Raw genomic sequence first — 20,371 nt, forward strand, 5'->3', positions numbered from 1 at the left:
CCAATACAAGTCCATCTGAGAAAAGAATAAAGTTTCTTTTTGTTGAACAAGGCTGCAACATCCATGACTTCTGACAGGTGAGTTTTAGAAATTTAAGGAGGAAAAGACAGCAAGGGAAGCTCAGCTAACCCTAACCCACCACTAATAGGGAACATGAGCTGGGTTTAGACCGTCGTGAGACAGGTTAGTTTTACCCTACTGATGATGTGTTGTTGCAATATCAACATCAAATATGCAATGTCATCAAATATGTACTGCGTTGTATTTACATTTCAATACTAAGCGTGTGCTAGAACGCGTCACTAGTTTGTTCAGAATCAGCTGTTTACGGATCGTCTTGCGAGATTTTCGTAATCCCGTAAAACCACTTGAAGCTCAGCTTCAAATATTCTCATTGGGACGACACAGAATTGTTTGTTGTTTTTTTTCCACTGAGGAGAGCTCGACGGTGTTTGGACGTTACTTCCATGGAAGCTCAGCTTCTCTCCGAGTCAATGGAGAAAGATACACGATAGCAGAGGCTTTTCTTCCTCAGTCCTGTGTAGATTTTGCGAGTGAAGATAAATGGCTGGTTCTTGTGCGTTAAACAGTTTTATAGCATTTCAGTTTTACATAATTATCACATTTCCTTGTTCTAGTTCTAGTAGAATGTGTGTGGGAATGTATGTATAAATAACCTGAAATGAGCGTCCCCTGTTTCACAGTCCAGAGACTGCCACTGAATATGACACATGAAAACCTGAACGAGAGGCTCTAATTTCCTCTGTCATGTTTAAATGCAGATGCCAACACCCAACTTCAGTATATATAATTATCCTGAATTTAGAATTCCAAGTATATCAAAAAAAAGAAAAAGCTAAAGTAGGGCTGAACGATTTAGCCAAAAACGTTCACAAAAAAAATATTTTCAAATCAGCCGATGATGATAATTACAAATAATTAGAGATTGTGTTTTGCTCTTATGTAGAAGTTGAAGAGAGCAGTTAAACTGCTTGTTAACAGAGAAGCACTCTGCAATTATGTCTTGCGGCTCAAATCGTGAGAAATGCACGACCATCACATCAGTACATATTGAACCTTTGTTATATTGCTATTGAGGAAAATATGTACGTATATTGTTATTGAATTACTAACCAGAGCTGAGCTACAGTATTTCTAACACATGTACTATAGTTATCTAGAGACCTTTAGGTGTGAAACGTGGACTGAAATGACTAAATTAACCCTTGGACGCATGTGTCAGCAGAGTTCACTTCTGACTGGTCCCATTTGCTCTCTTGTTTGTAATGCTGCTGATGATATGAGCATGCATGAGATAGGCGTTTGAATTATTTGAATTAGAGTCATAACTCTGCTGTTTGGAACCAGGTTATTAGAGTTATTATGCAGACCTTTTAGATGCATTATTTGTACACAGATCAGAAAATAAATGTGCTTCCAGAATGCATAATGTCTATTGTTGAGTGCAGATGAATGTGCTTGGCATTATTAGGTTGTAAAGGAGGGCTGGCTTATTAGTTTTTTTCCAGGTTTTGTTTTTTTAAAGGTGTCAGTCCTGAGTGCACAACTATAAATGCAGTGAAAGTAAACAAACACACAGGGCATTACAAATCACAGCCATTCATAACTCATAGCAACTCATCTCCTATTCTGATACTCTCCAGTGTGATCTGAGTTAATGGTAAATGTCGAACTTGCAGCCATTTAAATAGAGATTGTCTTTGAATAGTCACTTTAAAGGAGTGAAATGATAGTCCCATTAAGCACAGCATTACAGTGCTGCATTCTGCTCTCCAAGACATTGATGAAGGTCAGGCTTAAATGACTCCAGCTCTCCGTTTGGGCCAGAGCCTCCCAGCTTAGCCACAGCTCTGGGAACTTGCTCACACAAAAGATTTACTCCACATTGCTGCTGGCCTAGATAGACACACAATAGGTTGGCTGTGCATAATTTAGAGCACATCCTCCCAACATTGACAAGTCTAAAATTGAAAGGGAGCCTGTCAGCTGAAATAAGTATTCAAACTTATCATGTCCTCAGTGATTTAACTTTGGAAAGTTAAATCAATATTTGCCGACATGAACGTAATAGTCAGACTTGTGACATGGAGCGCAAAGCGGCGGTGGATGTGAGACAGAGACAGATGTGTTGCCTTCAGGAGAATTAGCTCATTTACCACAAACGTCAACAGCTGATTGTTCTTGATTGTAACTGCGACACTTTTCTCTCGAGTTTAACAGACACTACAAGGACATATTAGCAGGAAAGGAGTGTTCAGTTTGAGACGTCCTTTGGTATTTTCACGGTAATTTCCACTAAGCAACAACGCATAAGCTTTCTTAGCTATGAGAGGATGTCAAATCCTCACACCTGGTGTCCCAGCTCCATCCCCTTTGAACATACGTCCTTTCAAGTGAAATTAATCAATCTCTTTATCACTTGGGCAGTGTCGTTACCCAACCGCAGAGTGAGAAATGAAAGTGCTAATCGCATAGCAAGTGGGGCTTTTGTGTGGGGAGGCCACGTTTTCCTTGCCATGCTGCCTTGGAAATTAATTTTCAATTGAATGAGCGATGCGAGTGAAGGATGAATTGTGAGCTTACCCCAAATTACCTTTCTAGTGCTACATTATATTTCAACAAAACCTTCCAAAGGTAATTCACTCACAAATAGGGTGTTTGTATAGAGCGACTACATGGAACTATATGGAGGGAATTTGGAACAAAACTATTTATTCTTCACACAGGGACACAAAATGTGTGTCGGGCACACGTTGCTCTTTACATTCAGTTCAGAGAGTTGTTACTGGGAGTCACACTGTAGATCCGCAGTAGAGCATACCATAACATGATTATTTGCAGTGCAACAGTGTCTCATTACTGTTTCACATCACCACAGCACACACTCATTATAGTAAAAACCCTGCTTGTCACCACAGGACTGAGAATGGACAGTCTGTCAGAGGGGAGAAGATTATTGTGCTAACAGCCATCATACTAGCTCCATGCCCAATAGCAGTGTTATGCCCCCCAACAATGTGTCAGTAAGAAGAAGATTTGGCTACTTGGTATTTGTCTATATGAAGCTGTAATGATTCCCTGAATTCAGTCTGTATATTAAAATTAATGTATGTGCTCACACATGCATATCCACATGTTCTTCTCCTGGCATTTATTAAACCAAAAACTCATCTCTGTTCCTAAAGATTATGTATTTCTTCCCCCCCGACTCCGTAATCTACAACTACGCAAATAATTCTTGCCTCTATCTCCACCCCTCCCCGAGCTGCTCGCCTTCAGCGCTGACACTGATTATCAAATATATGATATATTTGTGTGCTGTACACAGGGGTAATAAAGTAGTAGATCATATATTAACAGTGTATGTGTAAATTGGAAACCAACAAAGATGAGCAAAAGCAAATTATGCAGTGCTGCTTTCACATCTATACATATATATACACATGAGAATGGCAGGTTAACACTCTCAAATATTAGAGATGTAACATGTTCAAACACAGGTCATGTTCAAACACTGGATAGTGTGTTACTTATGTTAAATAAGCCCTGTCCTGATGACCCAGTGTTTGAACATGTTACATCGCTAATATTTAGAGTGTTAACACTCTCTAAAAAAACCTTGTACTGGGGAAAAATGGGAGAAACATCAGGACGAGCCACAGAGGAGGGACGGACGTGCAACCTTAGCTTATAAAATACTAATATTGAGCTACACCTACTACTCCCTTCACTCACTCACTTACTGGTGCCAATCTCAGCTGACATAGGGTAAAAGGCGGGGTACACCCATGATAGGTCACCAGTCCATCAAAGGGTCACATAAAAAGCCATTGACTCTCACACTCATGGTCAATTTAGAATGTCTAATTAGCCTAATCCCCAAATCTCCATGTTTTTGGACTGTGGGAGGAAACCGGAGAAAACCCATGCACACACAATGAGAACATGCTAACTCCATCCAGAAAAGCCCTTGTTCCGACAGGGTCGTGGACCTGGGTCTTCTTGCTGCAAAGGCAAGAGTGCTAACCACTACACCACCCACCATGTGGGCCCATTTTCCACTCTTACCCTTCATGATGTCATGACTAACATGGAAAGATGCACCTCTCAGGTTGAGAGGAATGACTGCATAGTTTAAATTGGTGATTGCCAGGATTGTTTGTTTTCTTGACATCAACAATTGCCTTCAGACAAAATTTCGTCTGAAGTGTGTGTGTGTGTGTGGGGGGTTCTGTTTTGTTAAATAGTCATGCATTATGTATCGCAATCTTGACAAATATAGATCAACAAAGTGTAATGGCACACAATATTCAATGACTACGACAATGATTTTGCAGCCGAGAGGAAAATCAAACCATCAAATGCAACTGTCAACCTGGAGGGTGACGTTTCAATTTAATGGAAGCAAGAAAATATTCAAACAGTTTTTACCTGCTTTCCATGAAAAATGATGATCCTTAGGAAACACAATGTCTGACTGGACTGGAGAAGAAAAGAGTGACAAGAGGAGGAGGAAGCTGAGGTAGTTCCCAGCTCGCAGTGCCCAGGCAATGACCCCAAAGTCATCTTTTAGAATCATAGTCCAGCCCATTGCTTCCTCTCTTACTCCTGTGGGGAGAAGATTTTATTCATCAGTCACTCACTTACTCACAGAAATGGTCAAACATTTGGGCTGAAGGAACAAACTATCCTGTCCCACAGAAACCTCCTGCCCAGAATCATGACATTCAGTGTCACCCTCCAAAGTGCATCACACATGAATAGTGTCATAGTGTGTCATCCTTTTTTTTTTTCTTTTTTTTTCGTAATCCAGCATACAAGTGTGTTATCATGCCTGCTTGTTCTCAGATAAACCAAAAACAAAATGAATCACAGAGACCTGAGCCTCACAGGCTTCCAAGGAAGAGGTGAAAACACGTATTGAAGGAGACAAGGTTAATATGGGGTATTAGCACCTTTTTATTGCGGCACCTCTTTTATTCATATCTCCTCCTGCAGTGATTCATGTTCTAGGAGTGGAAGGGATTAGTCCTGGATTCACCAAGCCTCTAATTGTAATTAACAGCAGAGTTAATGAAAATAGAATCGAACATGTGATGCTGGTGTTTAGCGTTTAGGTCTGCACTGATTCCAAAAAACTAAAACTAATTCTGCTGTGCCGTAGCACTTTGGGTACAGTGAGATGTATTACCAGCTTATTATCCCACAGAGAAATCCCTGCAGTGTGTCATTCTGCAATCATGTTACTCAATGCGATAAAACTTAATTTGGCATAACAACTGAGACATGAAACAATAAACACGAGAGAAAAACAGCTGAATAAGTGGGAAGAGTGAACACAAAATGGAGGACGCAAAATGCAAGACACTCACACAAGGTTTTGTTTTCTCGTCACACAGAGAAGTAGTTTAACCACAAACATGTAAAATTCACTGCGGCACAGAGGGTTTTTACCACGTTTTGTGTTGATAAATAAGCATCCTATCAGATGGTAGATTACCTTCTGAACAGGCATTTCAGATGCAAGATTATTTACACATGGTGGGTGCTGAATTAGCATTGCCTGATTTCATTCCGGAGAAATTAGATTTTGACTTTGCTGCTTTGGCTGCATTTTGGTTGGGGCAGATTTAGTCTAATGAGAAAAATTTGCAGGGGTGGAAATGGCTTGGTGCCCAGGAGTGCGCTGCCAGATGCCCAGTTTTTGATGGACTGCTCAGTTTTTCTTTGGGTTTGATGTGTTACAGTCTTCTTCAAATGTAAACAACAGCGTCGATGTTCCTTTGTCTATTTTAAACCCCTCTCTCACTTAGGATAGAATGTCTGTGCATTTTTTTAGCTGACTGTGTCTCACATTTCTGTTGGCCAGAGAATGTATTCTGTTTGGATGAATGAGCAGAGTAGTCTGGCACATATGCAGCCATAAGCCAATTAGACACCTCTGGCTGCTGATTACTAGCCAAGCTCTCCGGCTGCACCGCTCTGAAAGCCATACCTGACTGCTCCCAGATTACATCCTCCCTCTAGCCAGTCTAATTTGACTATTCGTGGCACAGGCAGCATTCTCCACAGGGTCACAGAACATGTCACAACTGATTAAAAGACAGTTTCAAACACAAACTAGTAATGAAGCTATAAGCATGACGCCGGGGGGGGGGGCATGTGTTCTTTGAGTTTGCAAAAAGTCATGAACGGCTGCTTTTCCTCACAGTTTTAGTGACGACGGCGTTCAGACAGTTCAGGCTGTGGCTCACTGTGGAGGCAGAATTCAGGACATCCTGACAATCTCGAAAAAGGAAAAAAGCTCTTAAGCTGTTAAATATCTGGGTCAAAGGAATCATGCCAGGCTCTCAGTGGCCACAGAAAACCTGGCGAACAGCAGCACGGCTCAGATGCTGCTGTGCATCCTATTAGATACTCCATGATCTGATGTAACACAATCTGCCTCTCTCTGTCTCCTATGGTCCTCATCTACGGCTCACTCTCTACAGTCACAGACTAAAGACCCTGCAGCTATCATAAGGGAACAGATGAGCAACACTTAACAGTTCTCCTTTTCACAGGTGGTCACAATAATTAATGTTTGATGAGATCTTTCCAAATGAAAATCAAAAGCTAATTCTGTGTGCCAAGACTATAAAAAATCACCGAGTGAGCCAACATGCTCTCTTTAAAAAAGCCAAACACCCAGTTCTGTCTGGAGAGGAAACAAAGGCCTTTGATCCTGGCCCGTTTAGCAGCGATGCAACACTCTTCACTGGATTCCCACACAATTATGTGGCAAAACAGTTAAGTCGTTCCTCATGTTATCACGTTAGATTTCTGCCAGCATTCCTGTGCTCTTCTTTGTGTGCTGCGTCCGGCACAGTCTGGTTAACGCGGATCCAAGTATGTTCGCCACAATGTGGTACATGCCACTGTTTTTGATTGGCTTTGGCAATATAAAAGCAAGCTGGTAATTACTGATGTTTTTACTGGCAAGGGTGACCTGGACAGCTCACACAGAATCACAAGTGAAACACGATGCAACCTTTGGTCGAACACTTGCAGCAGCTGTTTTCAGCTATCATTATACAGACTGACACATATTTCTGACCATCTTCATTTTATTCCTGAATTATTTGATACTTGTACATGTATACATATATATGTAAAAATGTGTATGCAAATATATGTATGTGTATATATATATATGGGCCATTCTACCGAATTCGTGCAAAGTCCAGAGTTGGAAACACATTTTCAAAAGTTGTTTTTTTCCAAAAACCTTGTCCATACATATATTGTACCATATTTCTATGGTACATATCTAGTAAAGGCGCAGTCAAATTTCATATATTAATGTCTGCCTGTTCTTGAAATGTTTTTCAACTCCTAAAATTTGTCACTACCGTAACACAGCAACACACTGCAATAAAAACCATTATATTAATCTGTTAATATTGTGTGTCCATACACCCTCTAAAGAATAATTTTAGTAATTTATTATGAAGGGTTTTACAACTAAATCAATTAAAATAATTTTTTTTAACAAATTTCAAAGTTTATTTTCTAAGACTCATCAAAATTTAAATGCAATCTTTTTTGTAAAATGAATTACACTGATCATAGAGATCTCAGAGTTCATTAGTTATTACATTGAATGTATATTTAACCAATAGTTATCATAAAATGTTATTTAATGACTCAATTCTTATTTTATTTTACAAAACATTCAGTGTTACGGTAGTGACCACACTGTTACGGTAGTGACTGCACTGTTTTGCTCATGACCACAGTATTTTGTTTGCAAGGTTGTATTATATCCCCTCAACCTTATTGCTTAATATTAACTCATAACCTGCCTTTTAATGTGAATTTTACAAACACAAATGTTATGTCTCTGATAGGTGAACTTTAGATGTGGGTTGTCTGCAGTCGTGTTGAGAGCTGCCTGTGGGAGCTGCCTAGTGTTTCTCTGAGCATAGAAACAAGATTGTATTTTCTGAGCAACCTGCTTGTCAATGCGCTTCTTAATCCATGTTTCTCTTTATAATTGGCAGACTTGTATTTTTTTCTGCAAATTGTGCATGAGTGTGTTATGAAAAAGAAGGGTCTTTCTGATATGCACAGGAACTCTGTGCTTCCATACTTCCTTCTGAGTTTTTGTTCTTGCGGAACATTTTGACTTCTCTGGCCTCACGCACAATCTATGGCACCGTTTTCTATATTTTTCTTTCTTCCATTCAAGTTTATTTTTCTGTGGTCACGCATTCCAACGTCTCTTATTAGTCTCACTAGAAGTGCGTGGAGTAACAGTCTCACTAGAAGTGCGTGGAAGTCTCACTAGAAGTGCGTGGAAGGTAAGGCAGCATGGGAGAAGGCGTGGCAGAGGGTGTGGGAGGTGGCGTGGAAGTTGTGCACAATCTCTCCATCTCTCTTTGACTTTTCACCAATAGCCTGTGATGTTGCTGTCTTTTTCGCCATGATCTTCTGACCTTCCTTTGCTCCCTGTCAGATAAATCACTGATAGATTTGATCTTTTAGTTTCGTTCTCTTTCCTTCTTTCCTTATCATATCAAACATTATTTAGCACTCTGAGATTCTTAAGAATGAAATGTGCTTTACAAATCAAATATAATAACAATATTATTATTATTATTATTATTATTATTATGTTTTAAGAGTATAATGTAATAATAATGATGAAAAATGTCCTTAAATATGTGGAACCGTACACCATAATGATTATGTCACAACCGTAACGTTACAATTTGTTACGGTTGTGACTGTTACGGTTGTGACATTTTTAGCTAATTCTTAGCATAACTCAAACATGCTAACAAGTAAATGGCTAGGAACAGATGTTTGAACAGTTGTACACACAACAAAACATAATATTTTGTTTTGAGCCCCCAAAAGTGTATTTACTTGCAGATAATATGTGTACGGTTGTGACAATTATTAATGTAACATGCTGATTTTCAGACTTTGGAGCCCATTTACTTAAAAATTATGAGAGGTAATATCTCACCATGCAGCCATGAGGGACAGGGATGCAGTGTCATTTCTTGGTCAGAAATTCTGGGGTGTGACTATAACCAGGCTCCACCCATGTGGTAAAACAACTCATGTTACGGTTGTGACATGAAAGTGTGGGACAGCATTTTTTAAAGCATGTTTTGTAATTTAAAAAAAAACTTCAAAATGAATCTAAATGTTTTACATTCTGTTTAAAAGAAACCAAACATATATTTTAAAATACACTATTGGAAAAAATGACAAAATTCTTTTAAGTATTATTTTCATGGATTGAAATTTAGGGCTTAGAGATTGGGACAACTACTTCCCAATAGAAAGTACCTAGGAAGGTAGCATAAATGATGATTTTGTATATATTTAGCTTAATTACTAAATAGTTACAGTCTTGTGTTTAACTAGATCATAACATCATCTTAGTAAATATTGAAGGTCTGAATTCTTAATTGTTTTGTTAAATAGTTTTTTTAATGTGGGACAGCAATTTGCACGAATTCGGTAGAATGGCCCATATACACACACACACATATATATACATACACAGATACATTTTACATTTACATTTTATTTGCTATATAGTATATATATATATAAAAATAAATAAATTTCACAGCCCACATTTCTTTGCAAGCACCTTAAATAAATTAACTAATAAGCTAATAATAAAAGAAGACCTAAAACTTTTTACTCAAGCCTTCAACTATAGCTCCTTTTTAGTCCACCCTGTGTTATGTTTTATTTGCACCTTTTGTTTTATTTCAAAGTTAAAACAGGGTCTTCTCACATTTTGACTTTTCCTCTTCATCCACCCCGCGTTGTGTTTTGTTGTTGTATTTGCTTTTTGATTGTTATTTTCCTTTCATTGTGAAGCACTGAGCTGCAATCCTTGTACGAAAGGTGCTTTACAAATCAAGTGTATTATTATGTATCGTATCAAAGAGTTTCTCAATAAGCACCATCACTTTACTCTTGCGCTTTTTCACTGTGGTTACTGGTTTGTGTTGTTTGTATCTGGTCTTGCCTGCATCTTAATATTTTTCTTTTACATTTTATAGGTTTTTAGGGCAGATGCGATACTCCGTTTTAGGGCAGGTGCAATTTGCTTCTGTTTGTTTGTTGTCTCTAGTGTACTGTGTAGTGTTCTGCAGCTGATATAGCACTTTTGCCCCCAAAAAAGTCCCTGTGGCACAGTGGAGCGACTCACAAGTGTAATGGTGTGGAGGCTTTGTCGTGGTGAATGGGATTGCACTGGGTTTGATGGATGTAGGAAATCAGTTTGCAAATGAGCAATTAATAATGCAGCGGACTTACAGTACTTGAACCAAATGACATCAATATCAGGTGAAACCTAAAGCACAAGCATGCATTTATATATTATTTCACTGTATGATTTTCACTTTACCTGAGAAAGATGACTGCCAGTCATCCCTTTGCGTGATCTGTTAGGTGCAGCGGCAGACCCTTTTCACCTTTTCTTTTACGCCACAGAAGACAAGAGCAGGGCGGAGGAGGGCCTCCAAAGACTTTAAGTCTGACAGGGGTGGTAAATCAGCTGTGCCAAGTCTTCTGCCTGAAGCATCATGCAGTTGCTTAATCCTGTGTGAATCAAAGTGTAGAGGGGGCTGGGGTTGTGTCACACCTCCGGCAGCACTGACTGGTATTAACTCCCCCGCGCCGTCTCAGTCAAGTACCTGCCCACTGATGTTGCGTGTGGGGTTGGCACAGAATTCAGTCTGGGATGCAGGGTCTAAGGTAGAGGGAGAGGGAGAAGAAGAAGAGACACAGGCACTGATATAACCACCTGATACTGCAGCAGAGTAATCTGAATAAATGGAGTGACATTCTCAAGATCACATCACACATGTGCTGCAGACAGCGAACATAAATGAATCAGTGAATGAACATCTATGCAGGGAGGCTTCATGAAGATGCATGACGCGAGGGCAGCGACCTTTTATTTTATATACCATTTGCACACACAGGTAGAGCTGTGTGACTTTGCCGTGATTTATAATCATCTCTTTCGTCATATTTATCATACTATTCATTTTAGATTTCCATGAATATGAAAAAGGATGATTATATTTCTCAAAAAAGACTCAGGTTATAAAAGAGGTATGGCAATGTCACTTGGGTAATATATCAGCACAGTCTTGGTTGTTCCCTGTGAATTTTACATAAATGTGCAAGGCTCATAGAGACTTTTTGTCACTGACCTGTGACTCGTTTTGACAGTGATACTAAATGCAAGGGTGCAGTCCAAGAATTGCAGCTTGGGAGTTTGTTCTTTTATGACATTCAGTGATAGCACATCAACCTGCCAGCCAAGTCTGTTCTGAGCCTTTCCAAAGACAACGCTGAGTCTACTCACATCCCACACTCCGACACTGACCTTGCTGGCACATGAAAACCACAGTGACTGGGACCTTATTTCCCAAGGCTTTTAAGTCCTTTGCCTTGCCATGGCATCCTGGCTTCAGTGAGCTCAGTTTGTTTTTTTCTGTGCTGCACTTCTCATCCCACAGCTGGCAAAACATGTGAAAGCCAACAAATAGGATGAGAGGAAGGGTGAATGAAGTAAAAATAAATCACAATGCTGGACTCCAAAGGGATAAATTGTGTATTTAATCCGTATTCAATCTCAGCTTTAAGCCTGGATAACAGATAAAGTGTGTGTGGTACCTCATACTGATTTCTCACTGCATTTGTTAACAGATTTTTAAAGGTACCATGCCTGCTGAGAGACTTTGCAGGTTTTTGTAGAAATGCCAAAAACTAATTATCTTTACAGGATAACACACATGTGACATGCCTGCAATTTGACTAGGAATGAAAGCGTTTGTCTGCTTGTGAATCAGTCCATCACTTGGTTCCAGGGTGATATATTCCATCTGTTTAAGTAAACTTCAATCTACCTGCTGCTTCTCTTCTACCTTCGGTAGCTGGTTTCCTCAACTGGATTAGTGTTATCCTTCAGTCTTTACAGCCAAAAACCTTCTTCACCCAGCTACAGAGAATTAATGGTTTTCATTCATTCAGAGAGCATCTATGATCTTTGTTTGGTTTATCTGGCAGGATGTGACCTATCCAGTGTGTACAGTGGTAATGAATGAATGAACGTACATAATAATTACAACAGTAAACATATTAGCCAATGAGTCACGGCAAAAACAGTTACAGGTTTTAACCCTTAGCATTTTGGCTGCTTTTTTCCATTACTATGTTTAAACATAGTATACAGAGGCTATAAGAATGCACAACAGAGTGTCTTATAGCCCTTTTTCCAGCACAACCTAGGCAATCTGATTAAAAAATACATATTTTCACTAACTACATAAACACACCTGAGCAAAAAGTACACAAATTGTTTAAAATCAAATTGAATTTGTGAAATTTGGAAATACGTCACAGTTTAAATTTCATGTCATGATATAAAATGACTCAGTATATAAATACTTTGACACAACAACACATAAGCAGACAAACAAAAACTTGAATATGTGACCCATAAACACACAACCCCAGGATGTCCATATAAGGAGATGTGTATTATTCCCACGTCAAATTACCATGGGGGCACCTGCGTGAGCTCTAAAGGTTAATGGTATCACTGATTGGTGTATGTCAGGTAGATGGTAAATTTTAATCTTAAAAGTCAGTTTAAAGAAAAATTGTAGAGCAAAAACAGTTGTATGAAAAGCCTTTGTAGCATCTATAGACACCATTCCACACAACACCTATTTCTCTGTACTTAAGCAGACAAAACTCCAATCATCAGTAAAAAACAGGCCATATATTTTGCTTGCAGAAATTGGAAATCACATTCAGTGCAAAGTAAGAAGCGGCTTAATCTGACAAAGAAATGTATCTGTCGTCTGCCTGCACCTCAAACAGACTGTCAGCCCATGCAGCCGGGGGTTGTGAACTCAATCAGGTGCATGTTTATCGTTGTGGTTGCAAACATACTATGGCTCTTTCATCCCGTGTCCATGTGCTGTAGGTGCAGTGGTGTGTGGCTCGTTAGGAAAACTGACAGGGTCATAGCAGCGATAGCAGGAGAGATTATTAAGTCAGCTGGACCCAACCAGCCGCACCACAACAGGATTAGTTAAATGATTCCACCCATGTCGCCTGAATATCTCTCCTCACAAAATCTGGGAACTGTGGCCGTTCTTGTTCAACGTTTGTTGCCCGTTTCTACCGTTGAATCAGCATTCCAGGAAGCAAACACGTTTTTGTTTTTTTTTGAAGACTGAATTACAGTGATTAATTGCAAAGCAAATGTGATCAGACAGGCTAAATTTGAAAAAGGCAAAAAAAAAAGAAAAAAAGTGGCACCGAGATGCTGTAGAGGATCTCTTAATCAGATTAGTTACATCAAATACTGTTATAGAGAAGTCTTTACTTCACTTAAGCATATTTTCAATTCCAGTCAAAATCGGCACAGTCCTGAATCATCACAGTTACAGCATTTCTTGGTAAATAATAGCATCTGACAAAACACACCAGGCAAAGATGTTATTATATAAGCTGATGGTGTATGCTGCTCAGAGTCGTCGGATCCAGAATAAGAATCACTGCATCGCAAGATCGATTGTGACTCAGATTCATAGGTTTATAAAAACAATTCCTAGTCAGTCAGAGACAATGACGTGCTTTCTCATAAATACACCGATGTGCTTCACTGTTAAAAGTATAACAGAAAATACCATCCATGCATCAGCTGACTAAAGGGGATCATTAAAGGTGTTTCATTTTATATACATTATGTTATTTATGCAGCATTTCCTGGCTCAAACTGTTCAGCCTTTAGAGAGAACTGACGTTAATTGATTTGATATCTAAAACTAAGACGGACAACATTGAGTAGTGCGCAATATATTTCTCATTAAATATTTCTTTCCGCTATAAATAATGTATTTAAGACATGAAAGGGGATATCAGAGAGTGCAAATTAGGCCACAACAATAGAAAAAGTATAGCTGCAAAATGATAAGCCTTTTTCATTGCCATTCAAAAAGTCTCCGGAGGAAAACAATAAGTGGAAATGGCTAAAGTTGCTTAAGGTGAAAGAACATCTCTCTATCAGTTTTAATTGGTTTCATTTGAATTTCATCGTCAATCAAAATAAAGTACTACATCCCCTCGAGAAGCTGCAACAGCATCTACAGAAGAAGAGCAGAAACAGACACTAAAGAATAAAGGCCTCTGCCGTGTCAAGAAAAGCTGGGAAATTATTCCACAAAAGAATCATTTTGAGAGCGATGGATAGCTTGAGAGAGAAGAGAAACAAACCATTTTGGGATAATCGGATTTGTTTGGTATGGCTGTTCCACCTGGCCTCCCAGCCCCTGCCTCCCCGTCATTAAAAAAGCTTATAATTAGCACAACACTGGCTGTAATCCTGGTCATTCCGGCTCTCTGTCTCCACTGATAAGAGTCTCTCTGGAGACACTAGAAGGCAGGTGACGATGTCTGACTTCTGAGGAGCCGGGGGGGGGGAGATGTGGCCCACAGGGGGAGCCATCAGTGTGAGAGGGTGGGGAGACGATGCTGTCAGGATTAGTTTTGCGAGGATGTGGTTGCTGACGCAGACTGATAACATGGGTCAGCAGTTCCAGAGACACCTGGACCCTGAAGTCACTCGTGTCCCAGTGGAAAATAACAGCTAATGTAACCAGAGCTGTGGGTGTGTTTTGTGTGCTTGTGTGGGTGGGGTAGTGGAGGGGTTTGCTATCTGTGAAGAAAGTAGAAGATGACCAGAGATGGCTGAAACGTGAAAAAAGTCAATAATCCAGGGGGCATGTGGAGGAAAAGCGAACCATGGGTGAAATTAAAAGCCTGGTTCCTGTGATAAGTGGCGATGATGTTCGGCTCCTTGTTGAAAACGATTGTCCAAATGCTCCTGGTTGTGTGTGAAAATATAGTTTTGTTGTTTGACATAAAACAAAATAGATACTATAGTTTTCCTTGTAAATAAAATAAAAATAAAACAATTGTGAGGCGACAAATCAGAGATCTATTCACTTTCCAGTGTGAATAGACTGACAGTAACCGCTGTAACAGGCAAACTACGTTCGGTGACCCAATTCCGTATCGGTTCAAAGCAGGCTTTGCATAATAAATGTGTCAATTTTACTCTTTAAAGCAGAATTGCATATTTCAGATGAAGGCATGGTTAAAATATTGTTCAAAAAGCAGAAAGTTTGTCAACAAAACCGCAGTAGGTCAAGAAGCCCGAGTCAGTCTGCTGTGTCGACAGTTAAAAAAAAAGAAAAGAAAGTAAAAGTCGTGAGCTCAGACACATAATCAGCACCGCAAGAGAAAGCTTTAGTTCATGCCTAAAGACACTTGTATTTTTAGTGATAATTAACATTATCATCATCTTTCTCTGTCTCAGTTTTAAATGTCAGAACATTATGTTCACTGACCTTTCCAAACCCATCAACACTGTCAGAAGTACTAATAACCCAGACATGCAGACATAGCTGTATCACACTGTGCTACCTACATATTTAAAAGTACGAGCAAATAGCTATGTGATTAAGCATTGTGTTGATCATGGGTTTGACATGACATTATTGATTCAAAGCTGCAGGGGAGGAGAAACGCTACCAGGCGCCGGTGATTGCTTGTTATTAAAGTGAAAAAACGGCAGAAAACATTCAGACGTTCGCAAAAAAACACACAGACAAGTTGTAATGCACAGCAATTGATAACGGATACAAATAAAACACATACTAATAGAATCATGTGGTTTCATACAAAAAACAATATTACTTCTTAAGACGGTTTAAAAAAACAACAAAAAAAAGTGTATAACTCTGCTGCAAAAGAGCTCAAAGTTCACAGTTTGAGGGATGAGGGCAGACAAGTTGGCCCTTTGTGCTTTAAGAAGGCTCCGGTATTGTGCCGTGAGATAAGGGCTCAGGACAATGGAGAAAGGGCTGTCTGAGAAACTGGATGCCGAGTCTGTGGCCATGTGGATTATCAGTGTAGCCATGGGTGAAAAGGAGAGAAGCGAGGATGAGCCCCAAGCTGGACCAACATCTGTGACAGAGAACTATGGTTCCATGTAGAGAAAAGGCGCTCAAAAGGGTGACTTCCTGTTATTGACTGATGGGTGTTCCAGGGATTAGACTTTAACCTCACATTGATCCAGTTCACTTTGCAAGCATGGATCCAGAGGAAGTGTGCTGGTCTCAAAACAGCTGGGATACTTTCACTCGTTTCTTAGTTTTGAGCGATACATGAAATGCTGCAAAAGGTCTTGCTTGCCTGGCGCTGATGAGATGATCGACAGCAGACTCAAAATAATGAAGGAGACTCACCGCGTAGCACGTATAAAAAATGAATTGCTGCGATGTCTGACGGATAGTAAAAGCGCCTCAAATAATACGTTTGATTTACAAACAATGCCCGATTCGTTTCCGACAGGCCGCAAATAAGGCAGCACTGCCAATAAGATAACCGATGTCACCACACAAGTGTTGGCATAGTCTGATGAGCAGGAAATGGAGATGATAGAATGTAATTTGTCATTCACTCCATGGATGTTTCTGCAGAGCGTAGCCTGAAAGGGAGCAAGTACCTACTCTTGTATCGAGCACACAGACAATGTTTTGGCAGCTGCAATTAGGCTCTTTAACCGAGTCTGTGAGCAAAGCGAGCCGGCGTTCAAAGAATGTGGGAATATTATTCAGTGAACGGGGGCAACACAATGGTGACAGCAGTGGGCGGAGCTCTCAAATTGTGGCCACATAAACATTAAATCATTCACGTCTCTCCGCCAGATTACCGGCTCCACAGTTCCAGTCTCGCACTTAAGCACAAACTCCGGCTGAATCTCATTAAAAAGATGAAGTGGATTGTGATTTAGATCACGGTTTTTCTGGTGTTTAATTCCTACTTTATTTGTATCAGTATACATGACGTTTCAATGTCAGTTTAACAAAGCACTTTGTGACTATACTTAAGTACAACATTCACATAAAAGTACTTTACTCTGTTATTTGTATTTCTAGCAACTTTTACTTTTACTCCACTACATTTCCTCTAACTATCTTTGTTACTCGTTACTACCAAATAAAATCAGAGGAAGAAGAGTTGGTAGTGGTCTGTATTTACATAGAGATGTTCAAGTCCTGATGAGCTGCTTTACACTATAGTTTTGACATTCACACATTCACACATCTTTCATAACCATTCACACACTGCAACATGGGGTTAATTGTCTTGCTCAAGGACACATGTAGGCTTGTAGAGCGAGGAATTGAACCCAACACCTTCCAGTTGAAAGACAATTCGCCCTGCTGCTGAGCCACCATGGCTCAATCATTACTCCTCACGTTTTTAATACTTTTACTTCTACTTCCAAAACTTAAGAACATTTTATAACAGGAAAATACTTTGGATACTTAAGTACAGTAAATGTCATATACTCTAAGTAGTATTATAAAAAAAATGTGTACAGCTGTACAGTACAGTCGTATCTTTTTGCTACAGATCAAATGGAAACTGCAAAAAAAGGTGAAGAGTAGTTATACATTTATAGAACATTTGTGTGGCAGTTACCTTAAACCTAATGCTCTATATAAGCAAAATGACATAAATCAAATGTATAATTGATATTTTAAAAGGGCATTATTAAATTGATCATCAGATACGGTACACAAACCAGGAGATTATTCATAACCGAGACATCGACATGGCAGAGAAAGCTGTGATACTTTGGAGATGAACGTAATCAGGCTAATAATGATGATGTAATTCAGCTAATTCTCAATGACTTGTCCCCAGTGTTTTTTAAAACAGGATTAGCAGCACAGAGAAGGATAAACGTCACATATTCCACAGACTGTACGTTTAATTTCATTCATTCATCGTCGCTTGATCCTCTACACGAGGGTCGCAGGGATTTGGAGACAATCGCAGCTGACACAGGGCGGAAGACGGAGCACACCTTGGACGAGTCACCAGTCCATTACGGGGTACAATGTTTAATTTATGATGAGACTTTAATTGTCTCATCAGAAGACAGGGAATTCATGAGCAGCTCAGTTTGAAAACATGAGACAAATCAATGCAGTTAAATTGGTTCAATGCAATATGGACCAGTGAGCTTTTTTGTTAATATAGCAATAATCAACTTAATTATACTCTCATGTAATGTGGCTCAACAAAGTTCTCGTATTATTCTATGACTTTTTCCATCAATATCAGTTTTCTTTTCAATAGCAGCTGTATATATATAGTAGAATGGATGCATAGCACATAGTGTATGCATTGAAGGCAGCAGAAAACAATGTAATGAGACTAAATTCCAGTATAAAGCATGCAATTATGAGCTAAATAAAGACAACCAGATGGAGACAGAAGTTTTATATCACTAACCAAAGTAATTTCGGGGTAAAGGCAACCCAACCCCTGCTAAAGAGACAAATATTCAAATTAATTATGAGCACTATAAGCTGAAGATACTTGTAACAAGCACCAGGACAGCATATTGCTGCGCATAATAAGGTGGTGTTCAGGTAATATATAATTATGGATATCGTAACATTTAAAAAAAAATATTCTAAGTGGTTGGAAAGAGCTTGAGAGATGAGTTTTTGCTCTGTATTCCAGACCTGTTCTTACACCACCTTGCAGCAGTCCAAATGTACTTGGATTTCTTTCGGACACCTGTCAGTGTTTTTATTTTCTGTTTTTAAACTGGGGAGCAGCTATGCTACGTCTATAACTCCCCAGTTTGGGATAGTCATGGCATTAGAATCAGCTGCAAGCAATCAATGTTGAAGAAAAATGTTAACTTAATTGCCACCTGAGACAAATGTCCTATAAGCACCCTTGTGCATTGCAGGTATCAAGACCTTGCAGTGTCACTTTGATGAAAATTGCATCACAGAGGGAACAAGAACAATTTTCTCCCAACTGTGATCGCCATCAACGTCCATTATCATCAGCCTTCATTTACATTGTGCTATTATTATATAAATTGATAAAATGAAGAATGAAGTATGAAGAATACTGGATTGACATATATATATATATATATATATATATATATATATATATATATATATATATATATATATATATATATATATATATGTATATATATATATATATATATATGCTTTGTTTTGTTACTATGACAACGACTAATTGTGGCCGTCCTGACGAGACACAAGTGTGAAGCATTAAACTGAATCAAAGATGTAGAAGGTTGTCAATAGTGTTGACATACCCATCAAAGCTGTAATAAACATAAACACAATAAACCGTAAGATTCTCTAATTGTGCAGTGCGTAAACATGGCTGAAACGTGAGCTAATAGGTTTTGTCATAATGAATGATTTCATGTCTTGCTTTCGCCGAGGTACATTATACATTCCTTAGTAAAGATAATAAAGCAAAACCCGAGAGGTGCGAGCATTAAAAACAAATGTGCCATAAATTGTAGGAACGCGACAAATATGAACTATCAAGTGAGAGAACACGACCCTGCAATTGCCCTGGGATGCTGGAGGGAGTAATTGGTTCAAAATTGTTATCAGCACGATGGCCACAGGCACCAACTGGCCGGAAATCGTTCAACTGCAAGCTGCTGAGGTGACGGATCTGTCTGACCCCCGAGGCTGGTCCGCATACACAAAAATGTCAAGAGGGAATTTCAAATCAGATGTTAAGTGGATAAAATGACAGCCATTTCTTTTTTAATTTGATAAATTATGTTGGGAACGACGATTGATTGGCAGGCAACAGCATCTAACTGCATCCATCTGCTACTTCCTAAGTGAAGTACTTCAAAGTGTATTATTTGTGAACTCTGTAACTGCTTTGTTCTTTGGGGCCACCGTACAGGAACAGGTTCACCCTGGTCAAAATAAAAACAGTTTGGGTTTCTTTCCCTTTTGTAATATTGTACAATTCTAACATTGTAATAGCAGCTGCTGCTGCTGCTGCTGCTGCTTTTGCAGCAAAAAGATCGGAACAAGGGCCTTTCTGCATGGAGTTTTTAAGTTCTCCCCATGTCCAAAAACAGGTTAATTGGACAATCTAAATTGAGAGTGGATGGTTGTTTGTCTTTGATAGACTGTCCACGGTGTGGCCCGACTTTCGCCCCGTGTCACCCGGGACTGTCATGTCGAGGATAAAGCAGTAGACGATAAATGAATGAATGAATGAATGAACAGTAATAACGCAGTGTTAGGTGTACGGCATACAAAAACAGCGTTTCTCTCTTTTTTGTTGTTGCAGACTGGCAACATCAGAGCATGCATGAGAAAAATAAATACCACAAAACATCACACATTTGTAACGAGAAACC

At 39.3% G+C, this 20,371-nt stretch overlaps 1 protein-coding gene across 4 annotated transcripts in view; it reads right to left on the reverse strand.

The window, feature by feature from the left end:
- The window catches only part of thsd7ba (thrombospondin, type I, domain containing 7Ba), a 158,841-nt gene that overhangs the window by 112,774 nt on the left and 25,696 nt on the right, over positions 1 to 20,371 (reverse strand). For all 4 annotated transcript variants that reach the window (XM_044018621.1, XM_044018619.1, XM_044018620.1 and 1 more), the window contains exons 2-3: positions 10,442 to 10,786; positions 4,453 to 4,629 (exon numbers count right to left, since the gene is read on the reverse strand). In XM_044018621.1, coding sequence (XP_043874556.1) covers positions 4,453 to 4,612 — 160 coding nt within the window. In that variant the 5' untranslated portion in view covers positions 4,613 to 4,629; positions 10,442 to 10,786. The remainder of the gene's footprint in view (positions 1 to 4,452; positions 4,630 to 10,441; positions 10,787 to 20,371) is intronic.

This window comes from Solea senegalensis, linkage group LG2 (genome assembly GCF_019176455.1).
Source record: "Solea senegalensis isolate Sse05_10M linkage group LG2, IFAPA_SoseM_1, whole genome shotgun sequence".
NCBI classification, from domain to species: Eukaryota; Metazoa; Chordata; class Actinopteri; order Pleuronectiformes; family Soleidae; genus Solea; species Solea senegalensis.